The following is a 16,737-nucleotide window of genomic DNA, read 5'->3' as shown; positions in this document are numbered from 1 at the left end:
AAATAATCTAAAATGCTGATGGAGAATAGGCACTGCTGGAGCATCTGAAGAAGATGACTGGTAGTTGGAGATGTTTCCTCTGAGGAAATGTTCCTTGAGTGCTGATATAAACGTCACATTTTTGAAGGTGTCCAGTAAACAAATAGAGTCAAGCTCTATCTCATTCACTCGCCATGTCTTTTCAAATCTCATATACCTTTTCTCCCTTGCTTAGTCCTTTTCGTGTCTCCCTCCCTCTGTTATTTATTGTTTTAACTTTATGCAAAAGGTATGATGAAGTTAGCTGTACTGTACTGAATTTTAGCTGTCTTTGATGTGGTTCTGACTATACTGAGGATTTGGGAATCAAGGAGTTAACACTTGCTTAAGGGCCTCTTTGTTCTGATTGCTTAAATGCAGAGCTTGCAGTTTCTTTTTCTATTGGGAAAACTAACCACAGTGCGCATGAAATTATGGCCTGGGCGAGAAGTTATTGAATATGTCCTGGAATAACAAATTGTGGTGGTGACATTTTTCCTGTTTGTATAAAGTAGATATGTGGGGAAGGGATAAAAAACAACTAAGCTTCAGTAGAAGTTAAAATGAAGTGTGGAGTAATATGATGATAAATGTCCGCTGTGCACGCAAACACAACTGTATGGGGTTCATGTTACTGTGGGAAAGCTGGTGTCAAAGAGGCAATTACTTGCACAGAAGCAGTAGCCAATCAGCTATTAATGCACTGGGGTCCCTTTGAATACACAATAGGAAATGAGACATTTCTTGTCACAAGTTTCTTTCAAATGAGGGCTTCACCCTACCCAAATTCCAAATTACTCCTTCAAAGCTCCCATTGAAACCAGTGAGTTTGAACAAATTCACTGCAAAGTCAGGAAAACATAAGGAAATTCCTAATTGTGCAAATGTTCAGTTTTGTTCTGAGAATCCAAAATTGAAGCCAGCCCCAGTCTCAAGATTGAGGCATGTGTAACCAGCCATGCAACTGGAGTCTAAGAAATACACAGACAGTATTTTGCCTCAAGTATATGGAATTACATTTTCAGAATGGTGCTTAGCAGAGATACCTGTGCCAATGCTTTAATTTAGGGCCCAATCCTGTAGTTCATACACATTCACATCAAAGGAAATTGTGTCCATTAAGGACTTCAGGATGTAAGCAAATAAAAGTAACAAAAGGGGATATTTTGGTATCAAGCATATCAAGCAGAGTGCCCCAGGGGTCGATCCTGGGTTGGTTTTGTTCAACATCTTTATTAATGATCTGGATGATGGGATGGGTTGCACCCTCACCAAGTTCACAGATGACACTAAGGTGGGGAGAGAGGTAGATATTCTTGAGGGTAGAGATAGGGTCCAGAGTGACCTAGACAAATTGGAGGATTGGGCCAAAAGAAATCTGACGAGGTTCAACAAGGACACGTGCAGAGTCCTTAGGAGGGAAGAATGCCATGCACTGCTACAGGCTGGGGACTGGCTAGGCAGCAGCTCTGCAAAAAGGATGTGGAGATTACAGTGGACGAGAAACTGGATATGAGTCAGCAGTGTGCCCTTGTTGCCAAAAAGACTAACAGCATATTGGGCTGCATTAGTAGGAGCATTGCCAGCAGATTGAGGGAAGCGATGATTCCCTCTATTCGGTACTGCTGAGGCCACATCTTTCATCCAGTTTTGGGCCTTCCACTGCAGAAGGGATGTGGACAAATTGGAGAGAGTCCAGCAGAGGGCAACGAAAATGATCGGAGGCCTGAGGCACATGACTTACGAGGAGAGGCTGAGGGAACTGGGCTTGTTTAGTCCGCAGAAGAGAAGAATGAGGGGGGATTTGATAGCAGCCTTCAACCACCTGAAGAACGGTTCCGAAGAGGGTACAGCTCAGCTGTTCTCAGTAGTGGCAGATGACAGAACAAGGGGCAATGGTCTCAAGTTGCAGTGCGGGAGGTCTAGGTTGGATATTAGGAATAACTATTTCACTAGGAGGGTGGTGAAGCACTGGAATGAGTTACCTAGAGAGGTGGTGGTTTTTAAGGTCAGGCTTGACAAAGCCATGCCTGGGATGATTTAATTGGTGGTGGTGTTGGTCCTGCTTTGAGCAGGGGGTTGGACTAGATGACCTCATGAGGTCTCTTCCAACCCTAATAGTCTATGATTCTGTGATGTATATTACTGAATAAAAAGGTCACATTTTGTATACCAATTTGATTGCCACTCCACTGTATATGTGAAAAGTACATTACATTAGGAGACATGGTTTTGTGTAACATGGTTTTGTATATAATCTGTGTAATTCACTTTCTCCACAGTACCATGACTTGGTCTTCTTTGAAAAATATTAGTTAAAATAAACATTAAATATGACCTGCCAAAGAAACAAATGGCCTTTGTTTCTTTGCCATGTAAGATGTCCTAAAAGGCATGTGTGGATTAGATTTCTGCTTGTTTTCATATGTCTTTTCCATCCTGTCTTTCTTTCTAGAGTCTGTAGTCACCAATGAGTAGGAATATGGCAGCAGAAGTAACAAGTGAAACATAAGGAATTGAGTGCATCTGGGACTTTGAGTCAGACGATTTAGATTTTTTTAACAATTATTTAGCTGTAATGCCCCACAAAGAATTGAGTGGAAAGGTCCTTGGTAAAGACTCACCTCGCCTTCCTTTTAAGTAAAGGGCTGATGAAGCTCCCATTCCAGTTTTCTAATCCTCCAAGGAAACATCCAGCGTCAAACAGGGAAGACACAATTTGTTGGTACTGGTACCTCTAAGGTAAAAATCAAGCCTTTGTGAGTATTGGGAGGAATTTTCAGGACTTCTTTGTATATAATAAAGAAGAAGAAAAAAAAAGAACACCCACTTATCTTTTCCTTTGCTAATAAGCTGTGAACATATTCCACATGTGTGTGTTTAACAGACTGAAAATAGCTGCATGTCAGGAAACGTAGGGAATAAGTATGTAACTATTGAAGGTAAATTCTCATTTAGACAAAGGATTTATTCTGGTAACCAAACAATGTTTCAGCTGGACATAGAACAGGGTACAGATTTATTACAATTATTTGTGCTTTTACCTGAAGAGATGGGAACCTCACCTACATTCTGTGGGATGTGGTATAATTTCTTTTTTAGCTTAATGATTAAATTTTTATTGCAAGTAAAAAAACCCAAACATTGTTTTATTAAACAGCCAAGGCAGAGTACAGTGTCTGATAATAGTCTTGTTTCTGTTTGTAAGTCGGAGTGTTGACTGACTTGGCAGCTTCTCTAAACATGCCATGAAGCTGTGTCCTCTAGCCACTCTTTATTGAAATTGTGATAGAGATGAGTCAAAACAGGGAGTAGGCTGAATCATTTTATATATCCCACTAACCTCCACTACAGTCTGTCAGCAACATCCTGGGTATATAATAATCAGAAAGGGTACCTTCAGACAATTCTATCTTTGGGCAATGGTGATGAAAGGCTACAATAACTTCCTGCCACGAAGTGCCCATTTCACAGTCTGGGAAGCTGGCAGCCCCAACAAGTTTTCTCTCCCACAAAATTGGGGGTGGCTAGCAAATATTTTCTGCTCAAGCCACTTCTAGTTTAAACTGCATTAAGGACCTGCATCTAACCATCATGGTTCTAGCTGTGTTTCTTTTGTTTTTGAATTTACATATTCGCAGTCACAAAACTGAAATATCGGACCTGACATATTGCCTCGGAGTACTCTTGAGTGCACCAGACTCTAGGATCTGATGAATTTTAATCTCATTTTTAGATGCGATTGGCCAACTGGTGTAATTCAGTGTTGCTCCATTGGCTGCAGTGAGACTAGAACAAGAAGAGAAGTGTGAAATTCTGTGGAGCTACACAGAACAAGGGAAAGAAATGTTAGAGCCCTGATTGGCCCCATATTGAGTCAGATTTCCTAATAGCAAACAGGTCAATGGGAGTGGAGTAGTCACACTTTCATCTCAATATTATTATTATTATTATTATTATTATTTTATTATTGTGTTATTTACAGTAGTGTCATGAGTTTCCAGTTAGGGATCAGGGTCCCACTGCACTGAGCACTGTGCACACATGTAGTAAAAAGAAACTTCTTGTTTCAAAGATGCAATGTGTGATGAAACAAAGATGACAATGCAGGAGAAGGAGGACAAGCCAATATCAGTGCAAGCATGTTTTCGCATAGACTAGAACACAATATAACTTGCCAACTGGTGGTTTTCTATAGGTATTATTGCACAAGGGTGTCTGAAGGAAACATATGAAGGGAGGATAAGGGAGCAACTTTATGGATTTTCGTGGGGAATTTGTTCCATGCACAAGGGGCAGCATGATATAAAGCACAGAAGTATTTGAGTTAGAAGTAGACTAATGGGTGGGAAAGACTGGCACTGTTGATGGTACAAAGATTTACATGTGGTAAGATAATGGATTGACTGAACATTACAGGGCTAAATTGTTAATGGGCATAATGTTCTAAGAAGATGACACTTGATGCAAGAGAGAGGGATGACATGGTTGAAGCAACAAGCCAGGAGAGTGATTCCAATTGATACGAGAGGGTGTAGGTTGAAGCTGTCAAGGCCAAAGAGGAGATGATGACAAAGTTAAGACACAAAACACTAAGGGCCTGGTTGAGAGCTTTGGCAGTATGGACAGAACAAGGCAGGTGCTTAGAAGTGGGGTGAAAGAAAAAGTGAAAAAATGGGGATATATAATTTTAAAATATATTCAGCGTATTTGTGTCAATTCCTTCAGACCTTTTCTGTTTTAGAAATGTGAAGTGTCATGAACAGATGAAGCAGACGGCAGTTAATACCAAGTATAAAACACTTTATTTCCAAGATAGTGGGAAGTCCATTCAGAGTTTAAAACACACATGAATATGTCATACTTTGTTATGAAAAGAAATCAAAGACCGTAGCTCTGCTTTGACTGTTGGACATACACTAAATATGAACAATACTGAGGTTGTAGACATTCATGAAAAAACAGCCTGTTTGCCTTTCCGAAATACTAGGTGCTTTGATATCATAGTGGTGGGCTCTTTTATAGAAAGCTAGCTAACTAGAATTTATTTTCTTAAGTTGCATATAATAATGTTTAATGTTAACAGTTAAACCAGCTATTGCTTATCATCACACGAATAACTCTCCTTGTATTAGGGTCAAATTCCCATTGCTTTGTTCCATGGAAAAAGTAGAAGAATCCTAGAAATAAAAGTAAGAGGAATGATTATATTGTACAAGTCATTTGTAGCTCTGTTTAACAAATAATGCTGGAGACAATAGCAAAATAACATCTTCCATATACACAGAAAACGTCTTGTTACTTTCTGCTCTTAGCAAGGTAATGATAATAATGGCATATAATATGACTAATATAATAATGACTACTAATATTTTTAATCCTTCTGAAATTTACAACAGTGCAAATCTTCCACTTGAAAGTTCATTCCACGTACCTTTATGCTGGAAAACAGCATCAACTTTCTTGCCAATTCCTGGAAAATCATCTGTTATCTGTCTTGGATAGCCCTTTTCCATGGTTTGACTGCTTTCCTCGTACCTGAATGATATAACAGGGTGGAATGGATTTGCAAGAATTTAAGCCCTAATCCTGCAAAGACTTAAGTACATGGCTAACTTTATTCACCAGTAAATACAAACAATAGGAAACCACAGACAACTGTAAATTCAACGAACATTGTGTGGCTGACTTGAATCATCAGACTAAGGAAATACACAATGATGATAAAGCCTCTTTGACTCATACCGTGGTCCTTACTTATTGCAGGGATCTTTGAAGAATGACCAGCTTTGCATAATGGGCCACTCACATGACTAGTTTATTATCTGCCTTATCTGCCTGTATCTTATTTCTCTTCTATTTGGGTGCTAAAAAGCACTCCTGTGACTTAGGTGAGCAGGGTTTGGCTTAAATGTATTGAAAATCCAATACAAAGCAGATAAATAATGGAGAGTTAAGGACAGTTAGTTTCATTGTACCTATCGGTTCCAGGTGAATTTGTATCTGGCATTGCTAAGCCATGCTTCCACTGCACCTACCCATGCTACTGTGACTACACAGCTGTTTATTCTTATGCTCTCTTAACAGGAGCTAACCACGAGTCTGTGTATGTGAGCAGAGGAATCGCACGTCCAGCTCGTAGATTAGACATAGGCCTACACTGTGACTCAATTTACTGTTGTTTGTACACAAGTTAGAGAAGGTAAAGTCCTGTTGGACCATCCAGTCCATCTCCCTGCCAACGGAGGATTGCTTTGTATAGCACATTTTCTAGTTTTTTGTCCACATTATTTGTAAAAGTCCCAAGTGTTAAGGCTTCTACCATTTTCCTTGAATACTCTTATTGTCTTGTACAGTGCACCAAAAGAAATCTACATGCAGAGTACTGTATTAACAGTCCTTTTAAACAGGTCTTTGAAAGAGAAGCAAAGGTATATTCTTTTCTGAGTTCAGGAGTCATTTAAACAAATGCTTTCCTTGAAAATTAAAATATATTCCTTATTAAAGTGTCCTAGCTGTCTAAATATTTAAAGGGCAAATCTTATCTTTAAATGCACACATGAAGGTTGCATGAAGTCAACCAGAAAGCAAAAATTGTAGCCATTGATCTTACCTCCAATACTTGTCACCTACAAAAAAGTCTGTTTTTCCTGAGTTTTTATTTGAAACAGCTGCATCAATTTTCTTAACGCTCCTTGGGAAACCCAATGTATTGATGTTCTTAGGATAACCAGGGAGCACCTGGTACCCACTGATAACCCAGAAATTATTCCCTGTTAAAAACAACAACAAGATTTGTAATGTTTCACCTGTGGTTTAAGACAAGTCAAACAAACACAAGTTAGGGTGACCAGATGTCCCAATTTTATAGGGACAGTCCCAATTTTGGGGTCTTTTTCTTATATGGGCTCCTATTGCCCCCCACCCCCATCCTGATTTTTCACACTTGATGTCTGGTCACCCTAACACAAGTGCATTTGCTTAGTGGAAGTAACACATGGTCCTGCACAACAGCAGAATTCAGGAAATCCCTTGTAAGAAAAACTAGGTGAAATTGCCTATCATTGTTCATTCTATACAGGCCAGGTCTATACAAGGACTTACACTAGTGTAGATATATCTCTCAAGGTGTGAGAAATCCATACCCCTGAGAGATGTAGCTGTACCAATCTTGCCTCTCCCCACTACTCCCTCCCTCCTCTTGTGAAGACAGCACTAGGTCAACAGAAGAATTCTTCCATCAACCTACCTATGGCCTCTTGGGGAGGTGGATTACCTACATCAGTGGGAAAATCCTCCCGTTGACATAGGTATTCCAGGTGTATAGGTATTGTGCACATTGAAACTGTACACACTCTGTGCTTTCCTCCCATGTCCTCGCAAAAATTACATGTAAGAAGAATTTAGAGAAAATCATACATATTTTACCTTTGAAAAATAGAATCTGATCTTTAATATTTTCATAAGCAGCTTGAATACCAGATGGCAGAGAAGGCCAGAATGTAGAAATTAATTCAAGTTCAACTTCTGAATTACCAGGATAAACTCGCCATATGTGCCTGATTTAAATATGATACAATTTTCACAGTAAATAATAAACCCACATACATTTCTGTATATTCATAAGACTGTAAACAGTGATGGGACTTATAACCTCTTTCTTGTCAAGGGAATCTAGCAGAATACCATGTGCATTCTATTAATCAGTCAATGATTTCACCATGCCAGAAAGTAAAATATTGGCCATAATGGGAAAGAAAATTCTGTCACTTGCTGCAGTCAAATATCCAAATATGTCAGCTACTTCTAAAAAACCCCTTTTGTTGACTGACTGGTCCACACTTGGTGTGGACTGACTAAGAATATAAGTTAGGACTAGATGAGGGATTGGATAGTTCCTGTGCCACATTCTAACATGAAAGAATCAGCTAGAGGATCCGAGACACATAAAATAATGAGTCTGATTCTAATCTGCTAACTTATGAGTTCCCACTGCCAGTGGGCTTGTACAGGCATAACTGAGAACTGAATTTGGCCCCAAGAGGTATTACAGAGCATAACCATTCCTTTGCAAATGATGGCAGCATTTACTTATCTCACAACTAAATTTGACCATCTGCTTATTTTGGAATGAATCATAGACTTTGCTGGGCCTGAGATACTTTCTGGGAAAGACAAGCAACTCTTGCCAGAGGACTCACTTCACCTCTAGTATAAAAGTAGGTAAGTTTGTAAATAACTTCACTGTTAACAATAAAACATCTCTTATTTCAGTGGGTTATTAATTCTGAAATCTCCTTTTCTTTCTTTCAATCCATCTATCTATGGTGCTGATCACTGGAGCACGTTGTTGCATTCAGTCATTAAGAAATAATGTAAAAGAAATGTCCACACAAAGATTAATGTCCTTTGAAGAGGGACTGGGTTTACCTGTCTTTAAAAAACATGACTTCTCTGCGCAGTGTAGTGATAGCATCGAAAGAGACCATAGGGTCACAGGTTTTAGGTGCTGTGGGTCTGGCTGGCTCATCCGGGGTGTTAGGTGAGGGTCCTAGGGAAAGTAGTTTAAAAAGAATATTCAAAAATGTGTGGGGTTAGTCATGTATTTCACACACAGAGGAACAATATGGAACTATAATTAGTTAAAATGATTTCACTTTGAGATATTGTTTGTTTCTGGTTTTTTTGAGGAGATGGTTTCTACTCACCGTAAATGGCTTGTATACCATTAATATCATCCGGGGAGAGCAGGAATTCAGTGGGGTTGATGTAGGCATAATTTGGGAACATCAAGGCTCCACGGTCAGTGGAATGTGAGAGACCCAATGCATGGCCAAACTCATGAGCAGCAACCAGAAACAAGTTGAACCCTAAAAAAAATATAGGTGCAAGACAGCTTAGATGTATTTGTGTCTACAGGCTTGCAACTGGAAAGTCCAGCTTACTGCTCAATACACAAGTGCTATAGAGGATCTTAGTGGTTCTATGGCCTCGCTGTATATACCTGAAACCACTGGTGCTGGGATATAGTATGAAACATGTTATGTAAACAAGGCAGTCGGTGCTTAAATTTTGCCAGCACTGTCCAAAGCGGTAAATATTTTCAAACCTGTGGGGCGAGCCTTGGTGCAACTCACAGGGCTGAAGCCCTGAGCCCCAGCATACCCCATAAGGTTAAAGCCCCAAGATTCCCCCACTCCGCAGCTGAAACCTGGAGCCCTGAATAGGAGGAATGGGGGTGGAGAGGTGCTTCAGGAAATCATCTATGAGAATTTAAGCCCTGAAGGTGATGTTCTTCCAGAGTCAAGAAGGGAGTGGCTGTTTGGCTCTTACCTGTAGTTGTTGAAACTAGGTGAGCTGAGTGAGTAGGTAGCTGGAGGTGAGCGTGGGAGAAGTTTTGATGAATTACCAGGAAAGGCTTTCCAATTTACCTACCCCTGATTGTATGGTGATTCAGAACTATCTATAGTAGGAGGACTAAAACAAGAGGAATACTCATATTTATGCCTGAGTATTCTATGGGACTTTCTTTCCTGCACACATGGTACACACATTTTGGGCAGGCAATATATATGAATATATATAAAAATATATTTATAAAATAGCGTTGACTCAATGTTTTCCCTTTTATAAATAGAATTTTTCTAGGTCCATGGTTTATTTAAAATATCCCCCAATAAAACACATCAGACAAAGGTAGCTCTGGTTTTACTCTGATTTAATGTCAGCTCAACAAACAGAAGAAATTAGATTTGCTCAGTTATCTTGATACTTATAGTTATCAATGTAGTATCTGAGTGCCTCACAGACATTAATAGATTTAGCTTCACAAACCTCTTTTGAGGTAAGGAGGAATTATTCTCTCTCCTTTAAAGATGAAAAACTGAGGTCCAGAGTTGTCAAGTGACTTGCCCAATATCATAAGTCTGTGGCAGAGCAGTGAATTGAACCTAGATCTCCTGGGCATTGCTGGCTGGAAAACAATAATTCCATTTTGCAAACAAAATGTGAGGTTTGGACATTTCTTTTTGTTCCATTGAGGAATGAAACCAAGACTTTCTGAAACTTTTCACTGGAGGGGAGGAATGGAAGAAGAGAGAGAGGGAAAGGAGAGTGGGCCATCCTTGAATATTCAATAGCCCAGTGGTTTGGACATTCATCTATATATGAGAGAGAGAGAGCCTCTACTCTGCCTGGTGTGGAACATAAGAAAAGGGCTAGGAAATTGTATTGGAACTAGGGGGTTAATGTGAGCTCCCCCCGAGGATTCTGGGAGTTTAACCTCTTTCACAATTTCCTATGAATTCCCTGGGAATTCCAAAAGGCTTTTTGAAATATCCCAGAAACCACTACTTGAGGGAGCTATGCTGGAAACTGTGTGATAGGTACTGCAGAAATTAGACGAAGGTTTCTAACCATTAGAGGAGTGAAGTTCTGGAACAGCCTTCCAAAGGGAGTAGTTGGGGCAAAAGACATATCTGGCTTTAAGACTAAGCTTAATAAGTTTATGGAAGGGATGGTATGATGGGATAGCTTAATTTTGGCAATTGATCTTTGATTATCAGCAAATAAGTATGCCCAGTGGTCGGTGATGGGATGTTGGATGGGATGGGATCTGAGTTACTGCAGAGAATTCTTTTCTGAGTGCTGGCTGGTGAGTCTTGCCCACATGGTCAGGGTTTAGCTGATTGCCATATTTGGGGTTGGGAAGGAATTTTCCTCCGGGGCAGATTGGCAGAGGCCCTGGAGGTTTTTCGCCTTCCTCTGCAGCGTGGGGCATGGGTCACTTGCTGGTGGATTCTCTGCAGCTTGAGGTCTTCAAACCACAATTTTAAGACTTCAATAACTCGGACATAGGTTAGGGGTTTGTTATAGAAGTGGATGGGTAGGGTTCTGTGGCCTTCTTTGTGCAGGGAGTCGGACTAGATGATCACATTGGTCCCTTCCGACCCTGGAGTCTATGAGTCTATGAGTCTGTAAATGTACTACAGCTCTTGTGTGGACATGGGTCAAAACTGAAGTGGCCCCTATTGCTACAGCATTAGCAAAGACACACTATAGTGCTGGTGCTTAAGAGAGTGCTGTGCCTTTGGTACATTTACCACTGGTTCCATCCTATAGTGTAGATAAGGCCACTTGTCACTGTGGATACCCCAATCTAAACAAACCAGGTTGCTCTGGAGAAGTATGTACCCTTCTGCTACAATCTTTTTTCAAGCAGGACTATGAAAGAAATTTGAGGATGATCTTTAATATCCTAATTATTTTTAACATTAACATTGTACTACAATAAGGTATCATTAACACGTACAAGAGACCTACCAGCAGAACCTTCTGTCCAGTGTTCATCTTCATCAAAGTGGACATCACCTCCAATACCATTGCCAGGTGGAAAGGCATGGCCAAGAACACCAAGGGGTCCATCAAAATAACGGGGACAACGACCATGAGCTAAACAGAAATTTGTTGAAAAAAAAAATAAAGCACCATATCATTGCTGTAGGCAACAATATAAATTCATCTTATTAGTTCCATACAGTTATTACAGTACCTCTAGTCCCAAAAGCAATCATTATGTCTGCTATCCCTTTATAAATCCTAGTGAAAGTCAGTGGGGATACAGTGCTCCACACTTTAAATGCCTTCTGGATTGCTTTATCCACATCAGATTGTGTCATATCTGGAGTGTAATTCACAATTCTGTAGGAATAAAGAAACAGATGCATATTCTGTAATAATAATACTTATGGTTTATCTAGAGAGTTTATCCAGCAATGACAGTATGTTGTACTATAAGATACAAAAAGAGGCCTGACCAATGATCCTTGAGCATTCAAAACTCACTTTGGATTCTGTGTGCCAGGAATGTGATAACTTGTTTTTTCCATCTCTAATATTTATAATACTAATGTTCTATCATATATATCTGACCTCTTAAAGAGCTGTTCTACCTGTCAAAATGGCTGCTGTTCAACAGATCTTCTCCTTGGGCGCATTGAAAGTCATATCTACTGACGTTGGAGACAGTATTAAGTTGCCAGTGATTACATCATTTGAAGACAATAAGGGTGTAATGAGCATAAGTGAGGCTCATATTTGGTCTACAGAATCTTTACTAGAAATTATGTCCAAGAGGTAAAATACCCAGCTAGACTCCCTGAGTCCAGGGTGTATTTGCATGACTGGCAGGGTTAACTGAGCACACTTGCTATGAAAGTTTTTTAAAAGAAAATAAATAAGGATACCCACAGGATAATTTTTGAGCTACTTTTCAGATGAGAACTACATTTTAAACACAAGAAAAAATTATATAGATATTACCTGTATGTCAGTTGTTTTTTTTTCCATCCTGGGAGAATGAAACCGTACTGTCCGACATCAGGAACTCCACACCTGGGCTTCTGCATCACTTCCAAAGTCTCAGGATCTGGCTTTCCGGTCACTTCCAACCCAAAAAATTCTTGCATTTTTTGGATTTTTTCAACCATGGGGCTAGTACTCCTTCTCCATGCTAGATGCTCTGGATCTGGTTGAAGCTCATAAAATTTCTCTAGATACTCCTGACAAATAAATAAATAAATAAATTAAATAAATGCTACAACTTTTTTTTAGATCTTAAAAAAATTACCTTAGGACCACTATTATTCATACACTATGCTTTCATGCCTCTGATTTCCATGTGCTCCAGCAGCTGTTTGTCTTAGGAATCTGGCTAAATAGAAACAGACCACACATTCCATTTTTTTAATCACTTGACAATTCCTACTCATGCTGATTTTTATTCATTTTAGCAAAGTGTGCTTAAAAGATCTGTGTATGGTTGTGCAGGGAATTCTCATGGGATAACAATGTCTTAACCAATTCAAACTTGCAGATGCTTTAAAATCTAAACGGAAAGGGCTCAGCATATCTTATATTCAGAAAATGAAGTTACCTGTACAAGCTGCATATTTTCTCCTTCATTGTTTTTTTCTGGAAACACAGGAAAAGCATAAGAAAATGCCACATATAGTAACAGCAAAAATGGAAGGCTCTTCATTCTTATCCTCATTCCTGCCTCAGTGTAACAAGAGTCAGGCTCTGCCTTTGGTATACATGTCTTTCAGGCTTCTCAGTTTATATGGTTAATAGGGTGTTTCATAAAGTCTGCTGTAGAATGACTCACAGTTTAACATGCTTTAATTAGCAACAGATATCATATAACACAAGATGGGATGACACAAAACAAGTTAACTAATACCATCTGATTGTGCAATCATTTGAAGACCATAAATACTGGAGATGATTGTGAAATTTATGATTAAAGTTTTTAATCAAACTTGGAGGGTGTTCTCTCTTTGCAAGTAGGCTCAAAACTGGTAAGTTCTAGCAAAACAATTCCATTTTGATGAATCTGCATTTTTGATTAAAGTTTTTAATCTAAAAAGCAGATTCGTCAAAATGGAATCATTTTGCTGGAACATATGAACTTTGAGGCCACTTGCAAAGAGAGAACACCCCCCTCCTTCCCTTGAATAGCTGGATGGTTAAGCCATTTACTTTGCTTATAGGAAGTCCAGGTCCAAGTTTCCGATTTGTCTGATTTCAAACCAGGAATTTGAACCTGGGTATTTCAATTCCCAGCTGAGTGCTTTAACCTCTGGGCTACTGGCAAATGAAACTCAATTTGTCCAATTGAAGTTGCTCCACTTCGTATAAATATTTATTGGAACAGGGATTTGAATATCCAGACAGCCAACATTCCCATCCAAGCTCTTATCATCTTATGTGTTGATTACTGCAACATGCTGCTCTTCTTGGGTCTTAACAAATGTGATTTTGCCCCACTCACATCCATTTAGAATGCTGCTACAAAGAGCATTTTCCTAGCCCATTGGATTGACTATGTGTCAAGGCTGATTCCTCACTCTGGCACTTCAAGTGCAGAAGGTGGGAGCCCACAAGGATTCTAAAAATTAATCCTGGCCACTCCAGATTTTAATTACACTCCCAAGGTTACAGCTTCTCTCTGACCTTGGCTTGGTAAACCCTGCTACCACCCAAATGCAAAACCCCCTTGGGACCCAGGAAGGTACACTTGGGAATTCCTCCTTGTGGGGTACCCTTTCATCCTATGTCTGGGGAAGAACTGAGAAAGAAAACAAAGGAAATTAGCTATTGCTACCAGCTAATCAAACAACTTGCACAAACCTCTTAGGACATCAAAAATCTAATCCTGTTCTTAAAAAAGGTAAATTTTATTAAAAACAGAAAGAAAGGAAATACATCTGAAACTTAGGCTTTTTGCTAGATCTTAAAAGAAACAATTACAAAAATTAAGCATCAAGACATCTCTCTTGAGGTTCAGCTTAAAGGTTACAAGCAAAACAAAAGTATCTGGGGTTAGCACAGAGGAGTCCACAAGCCTTACAGAAAATAAAAGAAATAAACCTAATCACGTCTTTCCAGACATTTCCTAATCTACTTACATATTTGAGTAGTTCTAGGTATAATCTGATGATTTCCATACCTGGCAAAAAGCTATTTACGGCATAGTCAGAGCCCTGACTTTGCTCTGTTCCCTCTCTCCGGAGAACAACCACAGAACAACAAAAGGAAAGCTTTCCCCACAATTTTAAAATGTTCTAGCCTTCCCATTGGCTCTTTTGGTCAGGTGCCTACTCTCTTTCCTTTGAAGCTGGTCCAATAAAAGATATTACGCCACCCACCTTGTCTCTCTGCCTATCATCTCTCTTTTGTAATTGTGCTGTCAATAGGCCCATTATATCAGCTTCCCATTGCCCACTTGCAATGCCCACTTATCATAGTGTCTAGGAGCGTTAGGCATGGACCCTATTGCGCTAGGTGCTGTGGGAACGCAGAACAAAAAACGGTCCATGCCCCAAGGAGCTTACAATTTAAGTATATGACAAGAGATGACAGATGGATAAGACTGGCAGATGGGGGAGTGCAAGAAAACAATGAGACAATATTGCTTAGCACCATAGGCTGGGTCTCATGTGAGTACTCTGTCTGTCTGTCTGTCTGTCTATCTATTTCATTTAATCAAAATGGTTTCACAACTTAGTTCCTCATTTTAACCACATTCACCACAGGACACTAATCTCTGAAGTTTAGAAGAAGGGACATTTCAGGGATCACACAAACCATAACAAATTAGAGCCTGAACCTGTCGGGCTGAATCGCGCCCAGTTCCATTGGTGTCCATGGGAGCTGAGAGGGTTCAGCGCTTCTCACGAGCTGCAGAGCCTCTGACAGGATAGCGCTCGTCATTTGCAAAATAACTTGTGACAAATATCCTCTGTGTCTGGCTGTGTCATTCTGAGGAAATGCTTGTTTTCATGTTTGTTGCATCACTGTCCTTTTCAGCTAGCATCTGAGGAAGTCAGTGAATGATGGACAAAGTTCCAGTTTCATTGTATAACATTGTTTGCTGAGTAGTTTCTATTGTTACTTATCCTCAGTGTGAAAACCTCCTCTATTATTATTAATTGATGTTATGATAGCACGTAAGGACTCAAGTTCAGACGGGGGGTCCATTATGCTAGATCAGTAACTTCCAACCTGAGGCCCTCAAAACTCTGAACTGCTGCCCTTGAAGATGGTTATGTTAATAAGAAAATGAGTCTTTAACTATTCACGGAGGCTGTGTTTCTTCAGCTGTGCTTTCTATTTATAAGTTAAAGTTTATTAGATTAATAGATTTTAAGGCCAGAGGGGACCATTGTGATCATCTCGTCTGACCTCCTGGAGAATCATAGAAATTAATGATTCCTGCATCAAGCACATAACTTATGGTTGAGCAAGAGCCTCTCTTTTATACAGGTTTTCAAAACTGAGTTACTGTCAAGGTTTGAATTAGCCCTGTAGCTACAGGGAGGAGGTAGGGGCATCACTTCCCCACTTTCTCCCCTATAGCATTAGCAGCAGCTCTGGTGTGAGATGGGAGTGATCTGAGAAGCTGCTGTTTCCTCTCCACTATGGTTTCTCATCAGCTCCTCCACTGGTTGCCTGTTGCATGGCAGAGGAGGGAAGAGACAGTATTCCATAGCCTGCTTTCCTGCCATTCTGTGGGAGCCCAAGAAGAGTAGGGTAGAAGCCTATGAGAGCACCTAGGAAGGGATGACTGCTCTACCCCACCCCCCCATGACAGGCTAGCAGAGGATAAAGAGTAGAAATGTAAACCAGCAACCAGTTATAGCTCCTTGATTCTTTGTGTCAGAGCTACCTCAACAGTGCTCTAATCTGTGCCAGCCCTCTGTCATCCCAGTAGCTGGGTAAATAGCAACAAGTATACTAAAAACCAAAACACCCTAACAAAACACGATGCCACTGCACACACTTCTCCTTAGTATGTTGCCTGTATCTGAGGCTGCCCAAAGAGGACCGGAATCAGACTATGCTGTGAGTGAACTTTATTTCAGTATCAGAAAAATTAGTTAAAACAACAATGGAATAAATGGAGATATCCTATCTCATAGAACTGGAAGGGACCTTGAAAGGTCATTGAGTTCAGCCCCCTGCCTTTACTAGCAGGACAAAGTACTGATTTTGCCCGTGATCCCTAGGTGGCCCCCTCAAGGATTAAACTCACAATCCTGGATTTAGCAGGCTAATGATCAAACCACTGAGCTATCCCTCCCCCCACAAAGCACCTAAATGAACTTGATGTGATAGAGACAAATGAATATGAATTCTGCAAAAGAAAATTATGCCCCT

General features: G+C 40.0%; 1 protein-coding gene across 3 annotated transcripts; it reads right to left on the bottom strand.

The window, feature by feature from the left end:
• Window positions 1-4,804: 4,804 nt before the first annotated feature.
• LOC127036856 (matrix metalloproteinase-27-like) lies at window positions 4,805-14,555 on the bottom strand. 3 transcript variants are annotated; one of them, XM_050928137.1, is made up of 11 exons: window positions 14,528-14,555; window positions 12,953-12,990; window positions 12,340-12,578; window positions 11,570-11,718; window positions 11,341-11,469; window positions 8,727-8,888; window positions 8,449-8,569; window positions 7,447-7,577; window positions 6,632-6,791; window positions 5,453-5,556; window positions 4,805-5,198 (listed from the first exon to the last, which is right to left on the bottom strand). In XM_050928137.1, the coding sequence occupies exons 2-11, from the start codon at window positions 12,965-12,967 to the stop codon at window positions 5,098-5,100; spliced, it is 1,311 nt and encodes a 436-aa protein (XP_050784094.1). In that variant the 5' UTR covers window positions 12,968-12,990; window positions 14,528-14,555; the 3' UTR covers window positions 4,805-5,097. The 3 variants fall into 3 exon arrangements, with proteins under 3 accessions (XP_050784094.1, XP_050784087.1, XP_050784076.1); XM_050928130.1 differs by having other exon boundaries at window positions 14,487-14,532; XM_050928119.1 differs by lacking the exon at window positions 14,528-14,555 and having other exon boundaries at window positions 12,953-13,183.
• Between the last annotated feature and the right edge of the window lie 2,182 nt (window positions 14,556-16,737).

Source organism: Gopherus flavomarginatus, chromosome 1, assembly GCF_025201925.1.
Source record: "Gopherus flavomarginatus isolate rGopFla2 chromosome 1, rGopFla2.mat.asm, whole genome shotgun sequence".
Taxonomy (NCBI): domain Eukaryota; kingdom Metazoa; phylum Chordata; order Testudines; family Testudinidae; genus Gopherus; species Gopherus flavomarginatus.
Note: the sequence above shows the minus strand (reverse complement) of the source record. Positions and strands in the feature narration are given on the sequence as shown.